The following is a 23,480-nucleotide window of genomic DNA, read 5'->3' as shown; positions in this document are numbered from 1 at the left end:
GCTGTTTTGAGAAGGGGTGAAAGTTATGCACGAGTACCATCTAATCATCGTCTGGAATTTCTGAAAGTATGATTATTTTTTGTTGTTTGTGTTGCTATGACTCGTTAATCGGAGTTTGGAATTGTTTATAAGTGAAGCGAGATCTTAAAGGTGCAAAAATATCCCTTTGCATGAGTTTCCTAACATCTTTTGTAATTGCCTTTTGTCTCTCACTACTTCATTATATAATTGGCAAACTAACTCCATATGAATTCCGTTAAATTCGCTATGGAATTTTATAACCTATTAAGTGTATTTTAATTTATTAATCCATGTGATAATTTATTCCGAAAAAAAAAAAAAAAAAAAAAACAAGAGAAGCTGACAGGGTTGCCAGACGTACCCTATTTCGGGGTATAATACCCCTTTTTTGGAATTATATTCCAAGATACCCCTTTTTTAAAATTTGAAATGTGGTATTTGAAAAAAGCAGAAATCATAAAACGCCCTGTTTAGATGATTATTTAGGAAGAAAGAAAGAATTAACTGACGAAGTTGTTGTTGAAATACACCCTTAAGGACTCAAAAAACGACCTTCTATCCTATTTACAAAGAGGTTAATAGAATATTTATATATGCTTACTTTGTAACCTTTTACATTGTACTTGACTTCTTTTTTATTTCATTGTAATGTTTTAAGGCTCAGGCAACAAACTTTTTTTTTTTTAAATTCCCAATATCAATATCGATTTGCTGAATGAAGAATATGTTCTGTTGGAATCATTCCATAAAAATATTGAGACAAAAGACCTCAAAATACCACAGATATCTGGATAAAATTTTTAAATGCATACGAAGTACGTATGCATTTAAAAATAAATACAGAACAAAATATTTTGTTTTTGCATTGCCTCACTGAAATGCATTGAGTGAGCGAGTATTTAGCTTAATGTTTAACCCATGGAAAAAGGACAGAAATAAATTAGACCGAAAGAATGTTGAAGAACTATTGGCGAAAACCAATCACAATATGTCATGCAAAGAATTTTACGCATATGCACTAAAAAATGAAAAACTGTTAAAGAAAATTCGCTCAAATGAAAAGTATTGCCAGGTAAACATTTTGTTTTTGATAAAATAAATCGAGTTTATTGAATATGTATTGTAAACAATTATGTAAAACATTTGATGTTAATATTTATAAAAGTTTCCTTTAGTGTTTATAACTCTTGCAATAAAATTTTCCGAATTAAAGCATATACTTTAATTCGTTTAATTTTATTAAAATTTGACTAATTGCATGAACTCATAAAAATCAACAAAATATAGAAATAAAATAGTTGTTATTAAAATTGTGGAATGAATACCTCAAACATAACGATGCTCCTTTAGGCTACAGAAAACATATGAACTGTGTTTAGCAAATAATTTTCTAATTTAATTCCAACTTTTACATGGCTGCCATTGTATTTACCACATTCCTTGCAATTCTTTAAGTTAACATTTTCCATAAAATGTATTTATTTACTTACGATTACTTATTTCGCAATATTATTTAACTGAAATATAGTGTTAAATCCACAGTAAATTTAACAGTAAATATCTTCTCACGAGTATGCGCATTTCGAATGATAAATAATGTTTACGTCATCCAATTGCCACCTGGTGGAAAATTATTTACCTTGGTGAATATTTTAATATAATATAAATCAAGGTGGAATTATTAAGGTAATTTCTTAGCGGTAATTTATTCAATTAATATAAATTTAAAACCCTAATATAATATTTAATTTAATATAAATAAATAAGTAATAAATATGTGATATGCAATTAATATTACTTATATTGTATAATTAATAAATGGCTATTTCTATCGCATATTTCAATTTAAAACTAGGTTGCCTCGTCAGATAGTTCTGAACAGCTGGCGAAGGTTTCTAGAAATTTTTTTTTTGCACATACAGTTTTTGATGGAAGTTGATGTCCATTCTATATTCTAACGCATAACATACAAATCTCATAACAAACCTTCAATTCTTTGCATTAGCATGCCTGCATTTTTGTAATGAATGGGCAGAAATTTTAGTAATCGATAGTCATATTACCAATATTTGAAACTTTTTTTAGAAGTTTACTTAAGTTATAGTTATTCAAGAAAATCCATAACCTATATTTCTATTATGTTTGCAATCAAATAGCATTTTATTAATTGTGGACGTTACCATTTACTTACATAAATGCGTAAAGCAGGAGATAAACGATATTTGAATTAATTAGATTTTTCCGACCACTTTTTGGTGAACAGTTTAAGATGAACATGAATCAGAAAGAAATTAGAATTTTTCATTAAATTTTATACCTTTAACCAGTAGTAAATTGAATAAAATATTTGACTACATAAATGTGGTTATTTATGTCATATTTCATATTATATTCGCCGATCGTTGTTTGGTGAACAGTATAATATGAAGATGAATCCGAAAGAAATTGGACTTTTTTCAATCAAATTTTGAACCTTTATAACCAGTAAGAAATTGAATGAAATATTTGATTACATAAAAATGCTTAAACTATTTGAATACTACCAGAAATTATTCAGGTCTTCAATTTGAAGAGACTTTATTATAATCGCACTCCTGAAATGAGATTTTATTAAAAAATTAAGCCACAGTCTTCATGGCAGAAAATTTTTGATAAGCGACGCCTAGAGATCCAAATAAATATCATACGCCTAGAAAAGAAGGCGGGAAGGGAGGAGGGAGATAAAATACTGTATTTTATGTCATTAATTCTTTGCTCAAGGCCAAATTTCTCCTTACTCTGTCTATAGCTCTTTAAAGTTCCAATTTTCACCAGGAGCGGAATTAACTGCATAACAAAGAAGTTGACAAGATTGCAAACGCCACTTTGACGCGCAAGCGCAGGTGCTGAGGCATTGGAGCAGCGGAGATTTACCGTTCGTACAACTCAGTGCTGGCAAAGGATGCCGCAGGTTGGAGGATCGTCCGAATTGAAGAATATGGAAAGGAATAGGTAAGTTTCTGTTGAAAACAATTATAACCTAGAACGAAGTGAGCTTATCCTTTCTTTTTACATAAGTCAGCCACAGTAATTATAGTCTCTGTTATTTATTTATTTAGTCTTTATTATTTTTATTAAAAGTAAGGGCAGCATTTGAAATATTTTATGAACGAATTTATTATTATGGAACTGTGTTCCGAATTGCAGTTGTATCTAAACTTCTTTGATGAGAGGGGGAGGAAATGAAAAGAGTTCTCTTTGGATTCGCCATTGAAATGGAAAGCGCAACAGTTGAAAATCAACACTTTTGATAAGGTGAAAAAGTTAAAATCGACAAACCGAAAGCTTATAAACCGTTGCAAACTAAAATACGCATGCAATTTTTATTGCAAACAAAAATATCTTGTACAAGTTGAAAAGCTACTTTTCTTGATGCAGGTGGTAGGGACAAAATGGGTAAAATTTTATTGTAAAAGACAGGAAGGGTATAAACATTTCGTGATAGGGTTAGCCAAACAGCTCATACACCAGCAGTGTGTTGCATCTGTAAATTGCGTGTGTTCTTTGATCGGTTTGGCTGTTTTTTTCTCTGAAAATCTGAGCTTCCAGAATAAAAAAAAAAATAAAAAAAAGAAGCATGCTGCCACCTTCCGAGACCGAATAACTCAACAACGATTTGAAAAAGGCCCATAAAGCTTCATTAACGGAATTCGGATCTAAGGGGTTTTTCACGCAGTGCATAGGGAAGACAGTGATTACAATGATCATTAAATGTTTTCCAAATTCATTTGTTATTTTTTCCATTATTTCCTAATTACACTTACAGTGATCAGACGTCCCGTATTATGAGAATATTTCCGCAATTAAATTTTCATTCCTTACTGTGAAATGTTTAGTATTGTTTTTGTTCTAAAGATACAATATCTTTGTTCAATGTACTTACAATACTCCTGTATTCAAATAAAACTGCGTTTGCTGCTGGAATGTATTTGTTTTGTGAAAAACGTTTGATATGATGCAATTTCTGTTTGGTGGCTGTAGTGTTTTCATGTAATAAAATTCAAATTCATAATCTAATTCATAAATAAATTCATGAAAATAGTTATTCTGATTAGTCCTTCGTTTCACTCATATTTGGGGCGGCAGTGTACATATATGTGCGATAAATTTTAGCTTACCTGTTTCTTGAAAGTATCACTTTTCGACGATGTTGCTGTTGTTGTTGTTTTAGGAGCATCAGCAACTAAGGCCATATTACTGTCTGTAAATTGCGTGGGTTCTGTGATTTATTTTCTCTTTGCTGGAGAAAAAACCATGCTACCCTCGTTTGAGACCGACTAACTCTGCCACGTTGTGAAAAAGGCCCATAAAAATTCCTCACGTCATCGACAGGACTCTAACTCAGGTATTTTCTATCCGGTGTGGGGAGGACAGTGAATCTGCTAACTGTGCTAACCATGATGGCATTTTTCGACAATTTTAATAACAAGTAACTTGGAAAATATTTAGAGGAATATTTTTATATCTAAAATAATATATAAATTGGAACTGCTACCCAAAAGTTATAATAATGATAGTATCAGCAACTAAGATCGTATTTCACCGTATATACTGTCTCTAAACTGTGCGTGTTCGTGTGTTTGCCTCTTTGCTGGATGAAAAACCCTAATTTCTGGAAGGAAAAAGCATGTAACCTTGGCCTGACTAACTTAGCCACGTCGTGGGGAAAAAAAAAAATTCCTCGAGTCATTGATGATATTCGAATTTGCCTTTTTCACCGGAAGGAGATGCTTATATACACTGTGCTACCCATAGAGAAGTTCTGAGAAATGTTATTGTTATTTTTTTTTAGGAGCATTATCACTGAGAAATGTATTTAAAACAAAGATCCACTTCAATGCACCCAGCGATTTTTCCATTGTTAGAAGCGAAATTCTAAACTTTTTTTTTTTCGTGTTACATTCACGTTTCCTGTGATTTTTTCTGGATTTCCAAGATGTCAGTAAATCTCTTTCCTTTGAGCTTCAGTGCCATCTTTGAAAACAAGAGTTTGCACCAAGCAAGGTCTGGAGTATTTAATAATGGTAGCAGTAGTTATTTAAAAAAATATTCGTAACCTAAGCATTTTCCTCTAACGCGGTCGCGTTATAAGGATATATCTCGCAATGGATTCTGGTAGCTCTCGTCACTTTAAGTTAATTTTTCTCCGAAACACAGCATTTGGCGCATTTCGATTGCCTTCGTTCTTCTTTGCTTGTTGCTGATTCGGATAACGTATAATTATGTAGGTGATAGATGACAAAGAGACATATGAACTGCCATCCATCTGACTTATTCTACGGTTGGTTTGTGTGTGAAACAGAAGAGGAAAGGAGAGGAGAGGAGAAGAGAGATAATATATATCGATGTAGGTAGAGAGATCATGTAAATACTAAATATTATACTAGAGCTTCATATCTTTTGGATTAAATGGAATTTACACATGTAAGTCATATTATACACTTAATTGCAGGAGAAGGGTATAAATGGGGATTATATATGTATACAGTTAGAATGTAAATTCGATTTTATTTCAAATTCATAAGGTATTGATAAAATCAAACTTAGTAATGTTTATGAAAAAGGATGTTTCTTTTTTTGTTTCTAAATAAATGTTTTTTTCATTGAACAAAAGAAAAAAAAACTAAACTATTTATTTATATAGTGAAACATCTCTTTAACTTCTCTTTGCAGCGACTGTACAGAATGCTGTGCAATGTTTGAGACAAATATTTCAAAGCATTTTTGACTGATAGTTTGAATGCTGAATAGTCCAAATATGATGTTTATCTACCCTTTCTTCAAATATAAATAGCATTTGTGAAGTTCCTTATTCTTAAAAAAAATAATTCATATCTCTCAAATTAAATTCTGGTAACTTTCGGCCATACTGACTGCAGTAACGTTGATTATTCGAACAAGGATCATTCACAGCATCGTTTATTATCTAATTCCACGACTGGTTAGTCACGGAATAGCATTCCTCCTGATCTGTACATATTCAATTAATTTTAAATCAGTTAAAATATTTAATTATAAAGTTTAAATTGTGTAGAATATTGTATACAAAATCTAAACGTGTAGTGCTTGCTGTCAATAATAGATATGAAACGTGGAGAAATAGAAGATAATGATCTTCTATTTCTCCACGAATATGGAGTAGAAGACTAAGCAATTCGACATTAAAAAATGCAGTTACTTGGGATATTCTAATTCCTTTTTTGAATCCCAATCAGTATCCAGTTTTGAGTTAATTTTTGATTGATAAAATGTGCATTTATAAAGTAGTATTTAAAACTTTAAAACACATTGAAACTTTTATTATTAAAGAAGGTTGAATTCAAGGGGACTGTTTCGATTTACTATTTTTTTTGGAGCGTTCTCTCTTTTATAGAAACAAATGCGCGCTTAACTAAAATCCGTTGAAGTTTCGTTATGAATATAACATAAATGCATTTCTTTCAAGAAGTTCAAATAATTATGATGAAAAATTCCGCTTGACCTTATTTTTATAACAAACCAATAGCGTTACACCATCATAAAGTTATTGGTAACCTCCTTTATTATATAGAGCTGTAGGATGTAATTTAATTCCAATACACGAATGAAATAGAGAAGGTCTCTGTTAGAGAAAGAATGATACAATATAATAGGATTTAATTTTTTTTTCTGTTCAGCTGCAGCAGACATGTAGCTACGAAAATTCCAATCGCAGCTATGGATGTTTCACAAAATAATAGAGCTCAACAATTTTTCCAGAAAAATAAAAAAAAAATAAACTGAAACGAGTGTCTCTTATAGACAACAAGTAACCTTCAGTTCCTTTCTTTTAACTAGTAATCAATGAATTTTCTATTAGATAAGCCCGTTAAGATTTTCGAGCTGGCGACCATAAAAGGTAATTATGGCGCTACTGACATTCATCTACAGATCATTGCACACACGTAGAGCGCTGAAACAACTTAAATGATCATTATATATCACTTATAGCTCAATAATAGCCAAGTTCTCGACGGTCCGTTGAAGAATATATTCAAGATATGTGTTGAAGCTTTTTATTGAGTCGGGAACTAATCATTATAAAAAGATATGGTGGAAAAGTGAGTCAAAGGAGCGCAGACAGGATTGAACATTTGTTATTTTTGACAAAGATGAATTCCAGAATTAAAAACAATAGCGGATATTGATTATTATAACAACTGTATTAAGAGTACAGTAAAATTTATTGTGTATGAAAGAGAAAGTAATGTTCATGGCAGTGAAATTAGGGCAAAGTAATTATTATTTAATAATAATTGTCGTGTATTATTTTATTGAAACAAAAATAAAAGCAAAGTCCCCAGTTCACTTGTATGTTTTGCGGTATTCCCGATATTTTCTGTAACCTTGATTTGTATTTTTTTTTTGTTTTGTTTTTTTGGAATTTTCTAAAATAAATAGTTCGCAGGAAATATTCCTTCCAATTAATATACTTCGAGTTTTTCGCTCTTAATTAAAGAATGTCATTTGTTTTTATATTTAGACTCTTCATTTACCAACCAATTTTTTTCTAATTTAGTTCGAAACTTAGTAGTGTCTTTTCAAGGTCCTTCTTCAATTGTGTTATATTTATATGTATATTGTTTCTAGGGTGATTGAAAAAATCCCCCCTCGAGATTTCCTGCGTTGGAATGCTAAGGATCTGGTCACTTTATGTTAGCTTAACTTCTTGTTCCAGGGAAAATAATGGAGTTACTGGTTAAAGAAATAATTATAGCATGGATTTGTTAAGAGGCAATCTTGTCTAACCAATCTGATTGGATACTCTAATGCAACCGCATGCAAAAAGTAATTCTGATATCATGTACTTAGATTCGAGGAAAACTTTTGATACTGTTGTACATAAAAGACTTAGAAATTGAAGCAGTGTAGCATTAAGGATAAATTACTGCTATGGATAAAGGGATGGTTGCGTAGGAGAAGACAGAGAGTAGTTTTTAATCGTAATGGGCACTGCTCTTTGTGGACTAATGTTATTAGTGGAGTTATCTAGGGTACAGTGCTGGGCCCATTGTTGTTTTCAGTATTTATTAGTGAAGGTATACTAAGCTTAATGTCTGAGTTTGCAGATGATACAAAGGTTGGCAGGTTGGTTAATTATAGTAACCAGCGTTAATTATAGTAATCAGTGTAATTATAATAATCAGAACTAGAAAAATTAGGCAGATGAGTTGAGAAATGGCAATTGAAAGTTAACATTGACAAATGCGGATGGGTAGAAGTAATCCCAGATTGAAGAACCAACTCACTCAGGGGAGAGAGGTGGGAGGGTAATTGTGCAATGAAGTTCTCTGCGCAGTGTAGAGAGGCTGCTAGGACAGCCTCTCTACACATTGGGTTTTTATCAATGATATATAGGAACTTTGCTAGCAGGCATAAAGAGATGGTTATCCGAGCGTACTAGTCAATAGTTAGGCCGCATCTTGAATACTGCACACAAGTGTAGAGGCTTCATTTTAAGAAGAATGTAAATCTGCTGGAACGGGTGCAGAGAAGGGCAACGAGATTGGTGAAAGGAACAAAATGGTGGTCTTACCAAGAAAGGCTTTATTGCTGCAAATTGTAGCATGTGAAGTCTACGCATCACATTATAAGTTTGCTTTCTTGCATCATTTTGCGACTACTAATACTAATACTAAATATAAATAGCAGACCACAGGACAGGGAAACCTTGTTTAATGTTGCCTCACTTGCTCGTAAAATGCAATGGTAGTGAAAATGTAGTCCACGGATGGGAAAAATGTAATATTTTGTAAAATAATTGATACAAGTTGACGAAATTTGGTAGTACTAGAGTTTCAGGCACATCGTAAATTAAACCACCTTGTGCTGTATATATTATGTCTATAAATTGAGTGTTCTGTAGTCGGTTTGCCTTGTTTTCTGGACAAAAAATCAGAATTTCCGGGAGAAATGCGCTACCCTCTCTTGAGAACGAGGCTATCTCAGCGACGTTGTGAAAAAAGGCCCATTAAAATTCTTTGCGTGACTAACGGAATCTGAACTTCAGGTCTTTTCTATGCTGTGTGGTGAGGGCATTGATTATATTAACTGTGCTACCAAGGCATGAAATTTGGTATAGAAGTATCTGTTATTTTATGAAGTAAGAGTGCTTCCCCTTTTATCCCTTATGGGAAAAATATATCATTTCTGAAAACATGCAAATTGGTTCATGTGTTCCTGAAAATGAGTACCGACCTGTTAGAGGAAGGTGGAGATAATACGAAAATATGATTACTGTGGCAACAAGGCAACATTCACAGCTAGCTCTTATACTATTAATGAGAGTGTTTAATAGTCTGAGCTCATTGAAGCCCACTCATCCAGGAAAGAAGTTTTTAATTTATGTAAGGTTTCGAGGGTGGTTGATAAATCAAAATTTGCCTTCTCCAGGGCATCCACACTTGATTGTTGTAACAAACTTCTATCTGTTGTATTAGAAGTAGGCAGTTTTGCTTAATAGGATTCATGTCTGGAGATCTCGGTGAACACTTTATTCGGTAAATATCCTCAATCTGAAGGCGGTAGTTTACCAGTTGAGCTCTATGAGAAAGGGAAAGGATAGATCATTGGAAGAAAGCTGGAGCCTATTGTACCCATAAAACTTTGACAAAGGTTTAAAAGATTTCGTCCATATACCTCAGATCAATCACAGTTTCTCTCTGGAAGATGTGCAGCAGAAACAAATGGCCACGTTCTCATGGGAGTAAAGCGTAGGCAACATAATCTCTGACCATCTATTTCGGATACAATTGATCCGGAGTTTTGTATATCCTTCTGTGATTGCTGGAAACTCGGAAGATAGTTGCTGTACTGTTATTTTCGTAGTCCTCTGGACGTTAGGGACAGATAAAGGCCTCCGTAGCCGAGTGGGCAGGAGCGGGAGTGCAGTAGCACACGCTCTTTGAGTAGACCGGGGTTCAAGCCCCTGACTGCTGAATACGGTCGATCTGCCAACCCGCACTGGACCAGCGTGGTAGATTATGGTCCATTTCCCTCAACATGAATTGTTGAGGAGGCTTCCATCCTGCAGTGGGTTGATAATGGCTGCACTTTACTTTTTTTTTATTTGATCATCCGCTAGTGTCGTTTCCTTCGGTCAGTCCTCTACGATACTTATCCTGTCTCCTGGAACTTCCTCCATAGTCGGGATATGAAATTTGGGTAGTCATTCCGGAGATCTACTAATTTCGTCTGGGATTAACTGTACACGTCAGTTAATCACTCAACGACGTTGCTGTTATTACATTGGAGCATGAAACGTTTCACACTCGTGCTTGATATATGTGTACAATATTTTCATGTTAAGGGTTCCCTGAGCCGAAGTGCATACACCGTGGCGTATTGCGCCTGTAAATTGCATGTATTTACGCAATTTACAGGCGCAATACGCGCCTGTAATAAACGACTTTTTGGGGAAATAAACTATGTCCCACATAGATCAACTAACTCGGCCACGGTGTGAAAGATTCTCATAAAAGTTTCTTACGCTATTGACAGGATTGAAACTCACGGTTTTCTCAGATGATATTGAAGGACAATGATTATGACCATCGTGTTATTCCTGAGGGTAGGTATATTTGCACAATCCAAGTGGCGCACTGTCAAACTACTCAAACCGCATTTAAATATTTGAACAGTAAAACGATACACGCTCACGACCTTCGGGGGTATACAGTGATTTCGATCACTCTCCCATAATGTGGGAAACTATTCGAAATTTTCCCATTCAGAACCCTACCATAAATTCATGGTAGGTTCTGAATGGGAGCAATATCTTTCATCTCGTACCTGAGTCCACTTGAAATTCCATAGACAAACAAAGACTTTTATGTTCCATGAATAAATTAAAGTATAATATCAAAATTGATAGTACAGCTATCTGAACTCTATTTTAAAAGAAGTCTGCACTGGTCCTAAAAGAATGTAAAAATACTTAATTTTTTTTCACTTGTAAAGGAAAGAAAATTTTAGCTGCAAGTTTAAGCTTCTCTCTTGTTAATATATTATCAATATAAAAATTCTACTAGAGACTGTTGTTTGCGGTATATGCGTATAATAACACGTAGATTAAACCATTTGGGAGTTCCTTGACGTTTGGAATCAACATTACCGATAATCCCCGTTTAGTTTGGCGTGAGAGAGCAAAATAAAAACTTTTTAAAAGGCTAAATGGTGAAGAGGAAATTCATCTAATGAAGATTCATTATGCATCAACTGTCCGGGCTTATAACGACGAGGCATTTCCGGAGTGATGGGCTTGACGATGCAGGCTAATTACTTTGCCCTCCCATTTTCCTGATTTGACTTCCCTGGAATTTCATATGTTGGAAGAAGGGAAAAGGCGAAACGACCGCTTTATGCAGTATAATTTTTCAATAACACAAAAGAGCTTGTGCAGGCGTTCCCAGACTTATTTTAGGGTTCCGTTCTGGAAACCAGTCCGTAAGTCGAAATGTTACGTAACTCGGAAACCGCCCAAAATCTGTATAAAAATGTAAACATGAGTCCACCATCTAAAACATCACTTTATTTATGTCTAATAGCATTTTTATATTACAATTATATACTCATAATATTTGCATTAGAATATTATTTGAAAAACAAAACTTTTAAAGTATGTATTCATACTTTAAAAGTTACACACACACACACACACACACACAGGAAATGCAACTTATTTCCGGTGTGTGAGTGTATGGGGGGGCGGTATATATAACACTGATATTAGTTGGAGGAGGATGAGGTTGAATAGAGAGCTCTCACGTCGTCAATATCGGACTCCTCTCCCGACTCTAAAATAGCCGAAGAAGTGGAAGGTCTGTAGAAGTATGGTGCTGAAGATGGATATGGCTGAAGTTAGAGTCAGAGAATCTACAAGTTCCTTCTTTTTTCTCACATCATCATCACTAACACCTGCCCTACTTGTATAGGTGTAATGGCTGAAGGCTGGATATGGCTGAAGTTGGAGTCAGAGAATCTGCAAGTGCCTTCTTTTCCTCACAGTAGACTTTAAAGAGGCAGAACTTTTTGCATGGTCTTTTTATTCGTTCTTTATCTTTCACTACTGGATGTTGCCAGCCTTAAAACACGTGAAGCGGTCTTGGTTGTTTTTCCACCTTCATACATTTTCACAATTTCTAATTTTTGCTCTTAATGTTATTGTATTCCGCTTTTTCGAAACACCAAGGTTGTCAGATCTACCCACATGTTTTCCTACCATACTGATTGAGATAACCCGCAATAATAATAATAATAATAATAAAACAGAAACAGTTATCTGCGAGCGGTAGTATAAATAACAGTGTGCAAAAATGAGACGAAGGAAGAAATAGTTTAACAAGAAGCTCCCATTCTAGATACAAAGAAGTCGTTGCACATCATGTGAGCTATGTACATGGCGAGTTGCGTACATGGGCAATGTCTGGTGTTCTTGGAAAGTTCCCACTGGAGACCGGGCTGTAGGTACCTTTGAAGTCGACAATCCCAGCTGATTTCCACACGGACATTTATTTTTTTTTTTTGAAATTTTTTACGTAAAGTCGGATTTCCGTAAGTCGGGGAGCGCCTGTATTTGTAATTACTTATCCAAGACCTTAGGGATCACGTTTTGAAAAACTAGCGAATTAGAAATTGGCGAACATCAATAAAATCGGCAGGCCCTTCTTCCTACCTTCATCCTATAGAAATTTAACATTATACACAGAGTGTCTATAAATTATTCACCTGGTTTTGAAGCTCAATTAAAATTTCTTTGTAAGAAGAATTATAAAACGGTTTTCTGCATTTAATAAAGCAACTCAGAGAATTTCTTATCACACAACCGCAATTCAGTAAACCTCTACATGGGCACTTTTGGTAGCACGTAGAATGTCAAGACAGTAGCCGATTTCATTCCAAGCGTTTGAAGCATCTCTCGAGAAATGGATGTCACTGTCTGTTCAGTTTGTCTTTTAACTCTGTGACGTTGCTAAATATTTTGCACACATCTTGTCCTTTACGTCAGTGTGCGACTGCAACAGGATCTAGATAATTTGGGCAGATGGGCTAAGAAGTGGCAACTGAAGTTTAACCTTGACAAATGCAAAGTACTGCGTATGGGTAGAAGTAACCCCAGAGAAACGTACCAACTATGTGGTACTACACTTAAGGTGGTAGAAAATGAAAAAGACCTGGGAGTAATTGTGCAGGAAGATATGAAGTTTTCTGAGCAATGCAGACAGGCTGCCAGGGCAGGTCATGGGGTTTTGTCAATGTTATATAGGAATTTTGCTAGCAGGGAGAAGGAGGTGATTGTCCCTCTGTATAAGGCAATGGTCAGGCCACGCCTTGAGTACTGCATACATTCTCATTTTAGGAAGGATGTAGATTTACTTGAGCGTGTACAGAGAAGGGCAACAAGATTGGTGAGGGGAATGAAGGGATCCTCTTACCAAGAGAGGCTTAAGTTCTGCAAATTGCAGTGGCTGGAGACTAGGCACCTGCGCGGTGATCTGATTGAGGTGTATAAGGCGTTGAATGGGTTGAGCACGCTGAATTCTGATGGGATCCTTCCACTTGTTCAGATTACGAACCTAAGGAGGCATAAATTCAAATTAAGAAAAGACAGATGTAGAATAGATGTGCGGAAATTTGCCTTTAGCCAGCGGGTGGTTAATTGCTGGAACAAACTTCCATCTGTCGTTGTGGAAGTTGATTGGTTGAATAAATTTAAGGAAGAACTGAACAGGCATTTGGAGGGAATGGTGTAATTTTTTTTTTTTTTGGCTGATGCTGCATTAGCTCATACACATGCTTTCTTGCATCACATGCCACTACTACTACTACGTCCAATTTTTTGCACACATCTTGTCCTTTACATCATAGGTGTGATATCTGGAGAACGAGGAGGCCATGGAATGGAACCATCCTGGCCGATACATCGGTTAGGAATTTTTTTTATTGAGGATACCGCGAATATGCAAGCTCCAGTGTGGTGGTGGTGTCCATCTTGCTGATAGAAAACATGAGGACGAATATTTCCCAGCTGAGGTGCAGCACACAATTCGAGCAAATGTAGGTAATTTGCAGAGTTCACAGTGTTTTCGTTGAAGATTTATGGCCCAATCACCTGGCTGAAAGCCAATACACACTACACGTTTACCTTGGGACTATCACACTCGACTTTATATTGAGCGGGGATTTTCAGATCCCCATATGCGACAATTCCACCAGCGATGAACTGATATTCCACCAGGGTGGAATATCAGTTCATCGCTGAAATCGACATTTTTTCAGAAGAGCTCAACTTTGTCTATATGGGCGAGAATGTGAACAGCGAATTCCTCTTATTGTGATTCGTCGTGAGGCTTAATTTCCTGAACGATTTGCACTTTGTAAGCATAACGTTTCAATCTCTTGTGAACCACCCAATGTTGTTTCGCGGTATTTGCAGCTGCAGGCTTGCCCGGCGGATAGATTTTGTAGGACTTTGGGTAAACATTTCCTAAACTTCATCTGCAGATACACTAGGCCTACCTGCTCCTTTCTAGTGCAGCACACTGCTGGTTTCTAGAAACTGTTTCAACCATCGCCGCATTCATCTCTCTGTAGATGGATCTGTCCAAAATTTCCTCTGAAAACGTCTCTTTACAGTCACTGGAGATTTGGTGTCCCACAGGCACAACACGCACATTGCTTTCTTCTTCACTATCCCTATTTTAATGCTGCACTGTCGCAATACTTGCTGGGATCACACCTACAAACCGCACGAGAAAAAACTCATTGAGTTGCTTTAATAGAAGCAACAAACCATTTTAAGATGCCTATTACAGTAAAATTTTAATCGAGCTTTATAATCAGGAGAATAATTCATAGACATACTGTATTATACAATGCTCTCTCCAATATTTTCAATTACTGTAGACAGTATTATGTAATGTAGATCGAAAATAGACTGATAGCGTTTCATCAGTTGTTCAACAAGGTCATCGCCTTGTTTAAAAACTGGAATGATATCCAGTATTGTCTCTCTTAATTATAATGCCAAAAACTAATGGACAAGTACTTCCGACAGTACAAGCCCTGCTAATGATCGGAGTTGACTTGCAGAAATTCGCTTCTGATCGCAATTACAGGCGCTCGTTGGCCGAACTTGTTCCCCTTTTGTTTGGCCCCTGATGTCGACTCATACCGATATCTCCATCTGCTATCTCCTATGAGGCGCATAACGGCACATCGCAGGCAAATCGACGAACTGTCTTCACAAGAAAATGCAATACCGAACAATAATTTGGCACTGTGAAATATTCTGACTTGTGTGAATATGCTTAAATATGTGCTTTGTACATATGAACGTGCACATACCTTGGTGCACTGTCTGCCTCACAACTATGTACATACTCATATCTATTGAATGGCTAATGCTACGTTTTTAATTGTTATGTAATCTTTTATACTGCACAAATTTTTATACTGTACATATTTTTATATTACCCTATATCATTGTCAAGCCCCTGGCCTCCTGGCTGTGGCGGGCACATTATTGTATCTTTACTGTACAATAAAGATTTTCTTCTAATCTGAAATAGTAGTTTTAATAGTAATAGAACAAGAAGTCCATTTGTGTGTTTACAGTTGTACCGCAGACACCATTAATTAGGCTTTCAGTAAACATGTTTGCTTATTCTTTTACTGTTCAATTTGAAGTTTCATTACCATCTGTTGTTCTTTCACGATTTATTCTTTTACTGTTCAATTTGAAGTTTCATTACCATCTGTTGTTCTTTCACGATGAGTGAATACAATATTAACCCAACTACACGTTTCATGTATTATTATATAACGTGTCATTACTCTTTTATAATTTCTCAGACACAACATTAGTGGACAATTAAGCAAAGGAACATCAACGCCCGTCAACACGTGTTCATGTGAAGAGACCATATGTGAACAGCTGACCTAAATGAGCGCTTTGCCCAGGAACTCCCTAGTACTGCGGGGGAAAGAAAGAACGCCAAGGCCGCCTATCAGACGATACCCATGTACCTTTGTTGTCCGCTGGTTTTGAGGACTTATCTCTGCGCGATGTGCAAACTTGAGAGAATTCTTTCCACGTCTTGCAGCGTCTTCGTGACAGTAATCCTGTTGGTCCGTGGATCTCTGTCGGCCAGTTCCGATCACCAAGAGATTAAAAGGGAATTAGCCACCATGAAAGAGATGATGGCTGATATTGAAGGTGAGTGGGTGTGTTGAATGTAACGTAGGATGTAAAGGAGTTGGTGATTACCTTTCTATATTTATTGTGTGCCTTTCCTTCTCTTTATTTTTATATATATTTAAGCGCTAAACGAACCGATTAAGATTTGGCATTTGTTTATATGTTTAATGAAGTAAAAACAAAGCATTTAGCTAAGATCCAGTGATGCATTGCTAAGATTCAGAGAGAGAGAGAGAGAGAGAGAGAGAGATCGAGAGATCGAGAAAAGACATAAACGCGACAATTTTAAATGCTGTTACGTTTATGTTAGCTTAGGTTTCAGATATATGTTGAAATCATACAACACTCGCCGAAGACCGACTAACTCAGCCACGTTGGGGAAAAGGCCAATAAAAGTTCTTGCATCATTGACGGGATTCAAGCTCAGGCCTTTCCCACTCAGAAAATACATGGCCTTTAATCACTGTCTTCCCACATTGGGTATTATGGGAAGACGGTGATTATACTCTCTGTACCACCATGATGATTAGTTTTGAATGTCTATATTTTTGGATGAATTGCGCTGACATTAATTATGAGGGACGCTTGAAAAGTTCATGGCTTGATGGATTTATTTGAAGAGGAGTTTATTCTTGTAATTTTTCATCATATTCCCGTTTGGAGTCAATGCACTTTTCCCATCAATGCCGCAATGCATTGATTTCAACTGCGAGTTTTCTCTTGGTCTTCCAGTAATGCATCCACTGCACCAATGTCGTCGCTGTCGGTGGTAAAATTGATGCCAGCTAGGTTTTTTTTTTTTTTTTTCAAATTAGGAAAGTCAGACGGTGCTAGATCTAATGAGTATGGGTTATAGTCCGGTATAGCCCTCGTGGGTAACAGAGTTGGTAGAATCGCCGTGTTCTTTCATGTTTTCTTCTATGCTTTTAAGAGCTGGAAGAAAATGGTCTTGAAGGAGTTTCCGGCAGCGTTCCGTATTAAACGTATCCAGTAAAATTGGCGCGACGATTCTAAGAGACTGACTGAGTTGTACACCACACCGTGCATTTCTTGAATGCAAAGGAGGTTCCATGCATGGGAATTCAAGCTGCCTCATACATGCATATTCTGTTTACCGAAATTTACTGAAGAAGGTGGAAGAGCACTTCGTCGATGAACGATGGTGAATAATCGTCTGGATATTGATGAAATGAATCACAGATAGCGAATCACCTTTCTTTGCCAACGTTGGTCACCGATCGTTGCATCTCTATTTTATAAGGAAACAGTTTCAAGTCTTATCAAACGACAAGACTTGAAAATTAGATATTTCTAAATTACATTAAATTAGACATTTCTTTTAAACCATGCTATTGAGATAGTCGTTTGATTTTCTTGGACTCAACAACAAACTTTCAAATTTGAGCCACCCGAGAACTAACTCATCTGTAATATTTCATGAATTGCGTGTGTTCTCTGGTCGATTTGCCTAATTTTCTGGGTGGGGGCTTGCTATCCGATTAACTCAGTTACGGAATGAACAAAAGCTTTTAAAAGTTCCTCGCATCATTAACGGGATCTGAACTCGGGCCTTTTCTACTCGGTGTGAGAACAACGGTGATTATAACCACCGTGATACCTGCGCAGATAAATTTTCTTGGACTACGCTACGTATATCCACTCCCTGCATGCGCCAAATATTTTCAGGCGTCTTTACGGACTTCTTTCTCCAAAAAAAAGCACTTATTGTTTGCCATACATCCAAACTTTAAGTATTGTTACTACCCTCAACACTTGATATTTCTGGACCTTTTTTGCAAGTAAATCTCACTTTAAATCGTGCTATCCTGTAACAAAACTGCCAGCTTGACGAAACCTTTATTACACACACACATAAAAAGACCTCTTTGCTAAGTAGTGTACTCCATATTGCTTACAGAATGTTTTCTATAGGATGCATCACTAACCGATGAAAATACTCCCATTTCGTACGTGTTTAAAGACACCCAACTCACCAATGCCAGTCCAATACATCATAAGATATAGTTGCTCAAAACTGTTGCACTTTTCCTCGATGATCCTGTTTATTCCAATATTACTAAAATGGTTTCGATTTGGAAAACAAGTACAAAAAATTCTGTCATAACAATCACTTTTATTTATCATTGCAAATTATAAATGATCCATCCCAAGCTAAAGTGCTTAAATTTGTTATTGCTTTGTTTATAAAGGTGTGCACTTTTAAAAGCAGTGCTGACAGCACTTTCCAACTTGAAAAACTGTTGTCAGCACGCCTTTTCAACCTGGCATACGCTGAATGAGCTGTGGGCTGGAAAGTTATCATGAAAGGAGAACGCCCTTAATGATTATGCCAGGGAGCTTTTCTTTGATTGCTGGGTGTAATGCTGAAATACAGTATTTCTGTTGAAATATCCAACTAATATTACAATGACCTTAAACTTCATTTAGGGTCATTGTAATATTTTTTCAGCAATATTTTAGAAAGGTGAAGATGTCAGCATAACTAGAACTTTACAGTGCTTCAAATTTCTCTGCATCGTTGACTTCTGAGAAGTGGGGAATAATAATGCATAAACATGGATCTTGGATTGACGTGAATGCTTTGTGGAGTTCATACCAGTTATGTTATTAATTAATAATTAATAACGTGTTAATAATTAATAATAATCTGTTATTAATAATAGTATTGATAATAGAAAAATTAACATGAAAGTGATCAGGATTCCTTTATTATCTTAAAGGAATCCTTATCACTGAAATTTATAAATATTGAATTTAATTAATTAGTAATGTCTCATGTACTATCTTCTTTGTCATCTGCAGGGAAACTGGAACAGTTCAATGCGCTCTACATTATGAGCCTTGATAAAAGAGTCAAAGACATTGAATCCAAGCTGCAGACGATATTAGCGAGAGTGGCTGAACTGAATAGGAAAAGTTCCCTTTTGAGCGAGATCCACAACGACATAGATTCCCGAAAAGAGTTACTTCAGAAAATTTCTAGGCATGTCGAAGACCTGTCTCGAAAGCAGCCAAGCCCCGTTGGTCGAAAGCACAAAGGGGAGAGCGAAAAGTTAGAAAAGCTAAGCGATAACGTCCAAGGTCTATTCCAGATCTTCAGTGGAGTAAACAGAAAGATTGACGGTGTGATTCAAAAGATTGATCACTTAGCAGGGATTGCCTCTCCGGAAGATGTCAAAATACTTTTGGATAGAAAACTGGCTTCCTTGGAAGCTGCAACAGAGAAATTTAGCGAGTGTTCCCTCTGTGATAAAACCACCCTAACGGATACTCTGAAAAGTACTGTGAGACACAGTGTAGATGGCGCTGCACGAAAACTGCCCTCTTGTTCTACCTTAGATGTTGAACGTGGAATTGGCAGGGTGCTCGATACAAAATTTGACGTTACGACAGAAATGCTCAATGTCGAAGTGTCCCGAAAATTGGAGAAAATGGCTCATCTGTTGGAGGGAGTTAAACACGAATGTCATCGACTGGCCTACGAAGAATTATCCTCTCGACATACCCAACTGGACTCACAGGCCAGAGTTCAGAATCATGAAAAACTACTGGATCTTCCCTCCATTCTGGAACAAAGGGGAACCGATGATGATCAGCCTCCTTCCAGAGAGAGTGCCGGGAGAATATTTAGGAAACTGTGGAGAAAGCTAACAGAACCAATAGGGAAGGTGGGCGAGAAGATTGAGGCATTGACTAACGTTATGGAAAGTAATACCCAGAGATATCATAATGAAACCATCGCCAAAATCAATGAATGGGCTTCCAGAGAGAAATGGTGGGACACATGCAACAAACAATACGAATCTTTGATGGAGAATACTAAAGACACTACACAACGGCTGGGATATATCGAATCAAGACAGATGACGGTACAAAACATTTGCAGCAAGATATTAGTGGAGGTAGAACGCATACGAGAAGCCACGGAAACGGGGAGTTTAGGTCCGAAACCTACGGAGGAGTCGCTGAGTAGCAGGGAAAGCTATGACATCGCTCGAAGTTGCACAGAACTCCAATCTCAGGGAATTATGAAAACTGGCATTTATACCATTCGACCCAAGGATTCACAGCAGGATTTTCTAGCGTACTGCGATCTCCAGACGGACGGCGGAGGGTGGACAGTAAGTGATCAACTGCTTTTATTTTTATTTAATTATTGAATTATTTTTGAACCAACTACACGTTTCATGTATTATTATATAACATGTCATTACTTTTGAAAAAAAGTAATGACATGTTAATTCTTTTTAAAAATATTTTTGAAAAAGATATTAATAATATAAATTGTGAAATGTATTAATATCTGATAAATTCATTTTTTATTTTATGGAAGACTACTGTACAAATTGGAGCAGTATGGCATTAAGGGCAAGTTGCTGCTATGGATAAAGGGGTGGTTGAGGGGGAGAAGACAAAGAGTGGTAATCAATGGACACTGCTCTTCGTGGACTAATGTTACTAGTGGAATCCTCCAGGGTTTGGTGTAGGGCTCATTGTTGTTTTCTGTATTTACCAATGATATTTGTGAAGGTATATCAGGATTAATGTCCAAGTTTGCAGATGATACGAAAGTTGGCAGAGTAATTGATGACAGTACACTATTGCAACATGATCTAAAAAAGTTGAGCAGATGGGCTGAGAGGTGGCAACTGAAGTTTACATGAGCAAATGCAAAGTACTGCATATAGGTAGCAGTAACCCCAGAGTAACGTACTAACTCTGTGGTACTACACTCAGGGTAATGGAGAATGAAAAGGACCTGGGGATAATTGTGCAGGCAGATATGAAGTTTCCTCAGCAGTGCCGACAGGCTGCAAGAATAGTTCATGGTGTCATGTCAATGATATACAAGAACTTTGCTAGCAGGGATAAGCAGGTGATTGTCTCCTTGTATAAGGCAATGGTCAAGCCACATGTTGAGTACTGCATACAGGTCTGGAGGCCTCATTTTACGAATAATGTAGAGCTGCTGGAACGAGTACCGAGAAGGGCAACAAGATTGGTGAGGGGAACAAAGGGATGCTCTTACCAAGAAAGGCTTAAGTTCTTCAAATTGCAGCGCCTGGAGAGTAGACACCTGCGGGGTGATCTGACTGAGGTGTATAAAGCCTTGAATGGTTTGAGCAAGGTCAGTGCTGATGGGATTCTTCCTCGTGCTCAGATTACTCACCTGAGGGGACATAAATTCAAAATGTGGAATGATAATTGTAGAATAGATTTGCGGAAGCGGGTGATTTAGCCAGCGGGTGGTTGATTGCTGGAATAGACTTCCATCTGTCGTAGCGGAGGTCGACAACTTAAGTAAATTCAAGGCAGAATTAGAGAAGCATTTGGAGTGAATGGATGGGTGAAATGGGAAGGAGTTTTTTTGTTTGTTTTTTTATTTGGCCGATGTTATATATGTATACTTTCTTGCATCATATGCCATTACTAATGCTAATGCTAATTTCTTTTTTGGTAATAAGTTTAATACAAATTAACAACGTTGGTGTCCAGTTTTAATGTTCAGTAGTTTATGCATAAGTTGAAATTTTAGGGTCTGTACCCGTAAATTACGAGTACTTCTTCGACATGACTTCTATTATGATCAATTTTCCACTGAAGCTTTTGCTTTAATCCTCTCAGAAAAAGAATTCTGCGGCGAAATATGTACACTGACTGTAGCAGAAAATAAACCTGGAGACTAACAAATGCTGTAGTTTAAAATATGCTATTTGTGACAGTTTTGCTGAACTTAAAAAAATTGGCTTCTCCCTGTCAAAGAAGGGAGAATTTTACGAGGAGGTATGAAGAGGGTTTTGTGTTCCCAACATTGGATGAGCTTCACCTATATTTTATCAATAAGATTTCATATACAGATATAAAGGTATAATTAATCAATTCTCAATATGTATTATACACATATAGATTATATAGAAATAAACCTCATCTATTTTAGGAGATAACGAAATTAGTGTCATCAAAATATCAGCCGATGACAGCACACATAAAGGTAAATGTTACGTCAATATAATCGCAATTTAGGCACAGTGTTTAGCTCAAAAAAATACCACGCTTATACTGCTTATTTATTTTTAGGATTCTTTACATAATAAAATAAAATGTTTATTTATCTGCTTGTTTGTCTATTTTGTATTCTTGTCTATACATCTTTTTCAAAATCTTCATTTTCAGGTTTTCCGAAAACTATACACTAAAGTTAAAAATAGTGAAAAGAAAATTACTGAATTAAATACATAACACTGATTCTGGCTGTTCTTTTTACATCCCTTTTTTTTTTAGATTTTACCAAAAATGTATGAAAATATAGAAATTTAACAATCACTAACAGGAGATTTACAAATATAGTGAAGCGAAGATTTTTTGTCATTATATAGTCATTTTGGGATTTGACATTTTTCGGCAAAAATTTCATTAATTCTTTAGTGTCATCATTTAAAGTTCTTCAACATACTGTCGTCAAGTGAGCTTTGCTGTTCTAAGAATTACAACCTATAAAAACGTGGTATTCAAAAAAAGAGGTCCTAAACATGTATTTTTAAAAAGTATATACAGTACTTGTTTAAAAGACATGGGCGAGAAGACAGTCTTTGATTCACGTTATGGAGAGTAATACTCAGAGATATCATAACGAAACCATCTCCAAAATCAATAAATCAATTAATGGGCTTTCAGAGAGAGAAGTGGTGGGATAGACAGACTGTGGAAATCAAAGGATACGAATCTATAATGATTAATCTATACTGATTGACCACTTTATAAGGAGCATCTTTATATTAAATGGAGCTCGCCTTCAATAATAGCACCATGTTCCTCTGCTGTTTCACTCTAATTGGATGGCCATTAGAGTTTATACCATCAATGGGATTTATGGTATAAACAACTTCAGTCCATGGACCCACCTTGCCAGATGTCAACAGTGCAGGCTTTTAGTGGCGAGGAAACGATGTGAGCAGTGTTTTCGTTGCACACATTGGACTTCTTTATATCAGGGGAGCAAATATTTGGATGCCACAGGTTGTCTGGAAATTGTCTCTGACCAAGTGCATCTTTCATGAGTGCAGTATATCCATCTGCGGATATGTTCTTCAGGCAGGATAATGCACTATGTCACAAAATTCACTATTGTCAAGAACTGCTTTCAAGAACATAAGAGTGGATTCACCCTACTGCAGTTTCAGTC

General features: G+C 36.2%; 1 protein-coding gene across 2 annotated transcripts in view; it reads left to right on the top strand.

The window, feature by feature from the left end:
• Window positions 1–23,480, top strand: part of LOC150080252 (uncharacterized) — a 77,314-nt gene continuing 53,834 nt past the window's right edge. The window contains exons 1-4 of one of the 2 annotated variants that reach the window (XM_090382104.1): window positions 1–66; window positions 2,836–3,012; window positions 15,931–16,294; window positions 19,100–20,418. In XM_090382104.1, coding sequence (XP_090238230.1) covers window positions 16,099–16,294; window positions 19,100–20,418 — 1,515 coding nt within the window. In that variant the 5' untranslated portion in view covers window positions 1–66; window positions 2,836–3,012; window positions 15,931–16,098. Of the gene's footprint in view, window positions 67–2,809; window positions 3,013–15,930; window positions 16,295–19,099; window positions 20,419–23,480 lie in introns of both variants that reach the window. The other variant, XM_090382103.1, reaches the window with a different exon arrangement.

This window comes from Mastigoproctus giganteus, chromosome 9, assembly GCF_048544385.1.
Source record: "Mastigoproctus giganteus isolate SK-2022 chromosome 9, ASM4854438v1, whole genome shotgun sequence".
NCBI lineage: Eukaryota > Metazoa > Arthropoda > Arachnida > Uropygi > Thelyphonidae > Mastigoproctus > Mastigoproctus giganteus.
Note: the sequence above shows the minus strand (reverse complement) of the source record. Positions and strands in the feature narration are given on the sequence as shown.